Source organism: Glycine soja, chromosome 17 (assembly GCF_004193775.1).
Source record: "Glycine soja cultivar W05 chromosome 17, ASM419377v2, whole genome shotgun sequence".
Taxonomy (NCBI): Eukaryota; Viridiplantae; Streptophyta; class Magnoliopsida; order Fabales; family Fabaceae; genus Glycine; species Glycine soja.
Genome location: NC_041018.1, coordinates 1049635 through 1052418, shown reverse-complemented (window position 1 = coordinate 1052418; position 2784 = coordinate 1049635). Strand labels below are relative to the sequence as shown.

At 34.7% G+C, this 2784-nt stretch overlaps 1 protein-coding gene across 1 annotated transcript; it reads left to right on the top strand.

Moving 5' to 3' along the window:
- Positions 1-1582: 1582 nt before the first annotated feature.
- On the top strand, positions 1583-2784 carry LOC114392755. The gene has a single exon (XM_028353980.1). It carries the CDS (start codon positions 1598-1600, stop codon positions 2237-2239), a length of 642 nt encoding a protein of 213 aa, XP_028209781.1. The 5' UTR covers positions 1583-1597; the 3' UTR covers positions 2240-2784.

Genomic DNA, 2784 nt, shown 5'->3' with positions numbered 1-2784 from the left:
GGTACAAGCAAGATCCAAACTCGTACTCTTAAGAGATTATAATTTGAATATTTACTAATTACTGGTGTCTACTAATTTGAAAAGATTAGATTTATTATATCAAATTAATAGTACTTATTATAGAATACTAATTAAAAGTATACAAATAAACATTTTTTTATCACTAAGTGTATAATATTTTCTGTTTCTTTTTATAAGACGTTTTTTTAAAAAAATATTTATTACTTGTTATAATATTTTTTAAAAATATTTATTGTATTAATTTTTTCCCTAAACCACTCTTTATTAATTAATAAATTTTTATTCAAAAAATAATGAGATAAACTTCTCTCTCGCACTAGAATTAGAATGGGAGAAGATGAATAACCATAGATTATTTAATTACTATTCTTTCTATTAACATCAATTAATTAGGTAAGAAGGAAATAAGTAAAAAGAAAGATGATTAATTTCAAAAAGATTAAAGAAGCGTTCGATAGGAGAATAAATTTTTTGTTTCTAAAAAACCATCATATTTGGTATTAATTTTTTTTAAAAAAATATCATTTAAGAAAATATTTAATCAGTTTCTCACGAAAAAAATTCATAATGAAAGGTAAGAATTTTACTTTTTTGAGTAATTTTTCTTTTAGTACACTCAAAGCATCATTTTAATATTTATTAAATTTTTTAATGTAGTCAAAATGTTGTGCAACTTTTTTATTCCTATAAATTTTATCTTAAGATTCCAATAATCAACTAAACAAATTTTATTCATTAAAACATGATTCTTAAATATGATTTTTTTTTCTCTTACCAAACATTCTCTAAGGATAATTTTAGAAAAATCATACAAAATTATTGACAAATTTAATGTTATTTTTTTAGATCAGAAATATTCTTCACCTAAATATAATATTGTTTGAATCAGGTAGAATAAATATGAGTGACAAAACTTTTCCTATAAATTTAGTATCATTAACTAAATCAACCAATTTAATTAAAATTATAAATTAGTTGAAATATTATTATAAAAAGAGAGGGAGAGAGTATTTAATAATATTATTAGTATAGTTTTAATTGGTATGCATTATTGATGTACCAAGCTTTAACGAAAATATGTTATTAATTATTGATAATTTGTCCAAAACCAAGGTGGCATACTGTTTCCTAACTCTGTTTCATGCAATTCGATCAATCATTCTAAAAAATCAATTACTAATTTTATAGTAGCTAATATATCTTTGAGATCCTCGACCACATATCCTACTTAACTATTGTACCAAACCAAACTCCTTTGTTATTGTTTTCAACAATAAATGAGTAAAATTTTTATGTATAAAATGTGATATTAGTTAGTGGTATTTTGGACAAAGAAGTCATATTCAATTGTTGGCAAAGAAGTGTAATGGGGTGACGAGGTTGTTGTTTGAGTAGTATCTATTTTGAATAATGGTTACATGAGTTATTTTGACGGTGATAACGTGACAGCTTCAATTTTAACCGGAGAAGATAGGAGGAAATGCAGACAAAATGAAATGAAGGTGAAACTCAAATTGAAATGAAATTAGTTAGAGAGAGAAAGAAAAAAAAAGGCTATAAATACACGTCGACCGCTATGCTCACAGCTTATGCCAAAGCAAAACCAGAAGAAAAAGAAGAAGCGCCAATGGCCAAGGGTCGCAAATTCCCCACCACGACCCGAACCGACCGCTTCTTGGGAATGGGAACCTACTCCTCCCAAGCCTCCGCCGCCACAGAGCTGTCGGAGTTCCGGGAAGAGGACGTGTGGTCCACGTCGGAAGACCGTGACAGAGATGTGAATGCCTACCCCGGCGAGTGGGAGGCACTCGCGCCGCCGCGTCGTCGGAGCAGCAGGGAGCTGCAGGGGCACCGCCACGTGGGGGGTTTGTCCCTTGCGTTCGAGGATGGGTCCGGTGGTGCTGGTACGAGGATCGTGCACCACCAGTACCGCGCGCAGCACGACGCCGTTTCGCACCAACACCAAATGGCTACGTCAGCACCCGTGAACGTTCCCGACTGGAGCAAGATCCTCCGGGTCGACTCGCTGCACGAGATGGACGACGTCTTCGACGACAACAACAACGAGTCGGAGATGGTTCCGCCGCACGAGTACTTGGCGCGCAGCCGCAAGATGGCCGCGAACTCGGTTTTCGAAGGGGTTGGTCGCACGTTAAAGGGCCGCGACATGAGAAGAGTTCGCGACGCCGTTTGGAGCCAGACCGGGTTCGACGGCTGAGTTCCTCGCTCCGGTTCGCTACTTGTAATTCAATCGATAAATCCTTTATAATTACTATTATGGTAATGGGTGGTGGTGGTGGTTAATTAAAAATTTTGGGGAAATTTCAAAAAGTGAAACAAATAGGATTTAGTTTTTTGGGGTTGTTATTAAAATTGGATGGGTGATGGGTGGGCAATGATTGGGTTCGGTGGATTCGGGTTAAGAGAGTCCGAGTCTGTGGCCAGTGAGCCTAAGCATATATATTGGTGGGGAAAAATGGAATTTGATCAAAATCACTCTAGTTTTGTTTTTGGATAAATCTGTATTCCATTTCCAGGTACCACATGTGGAAGGATATGATGTGATAAAATCTGAAAAGGAAAAATCACTATTCTGTTTTGGGATAAATTTGTATTCCGGTTCTGCTTGTTAGCAGTACGTAAATCCACAGCAAACACATGGAATTAGAAAGGTATCATTCATTTAACTAGCATGTAATCCAGCCACACCTTTGTTTGTGTTCTTAAATCAGATAAAATTGAGGTGTAAATTGTAATAATTAA

Coding starts and splice junctions, on each gene's coding strand:
- LOC114392755 (XM_028353980.1), top strand. CDS start 1,598: ATGCTCACAGCTTATGCCAAAGCAAAACCAGAAGAAAAAGAAGAAGCG.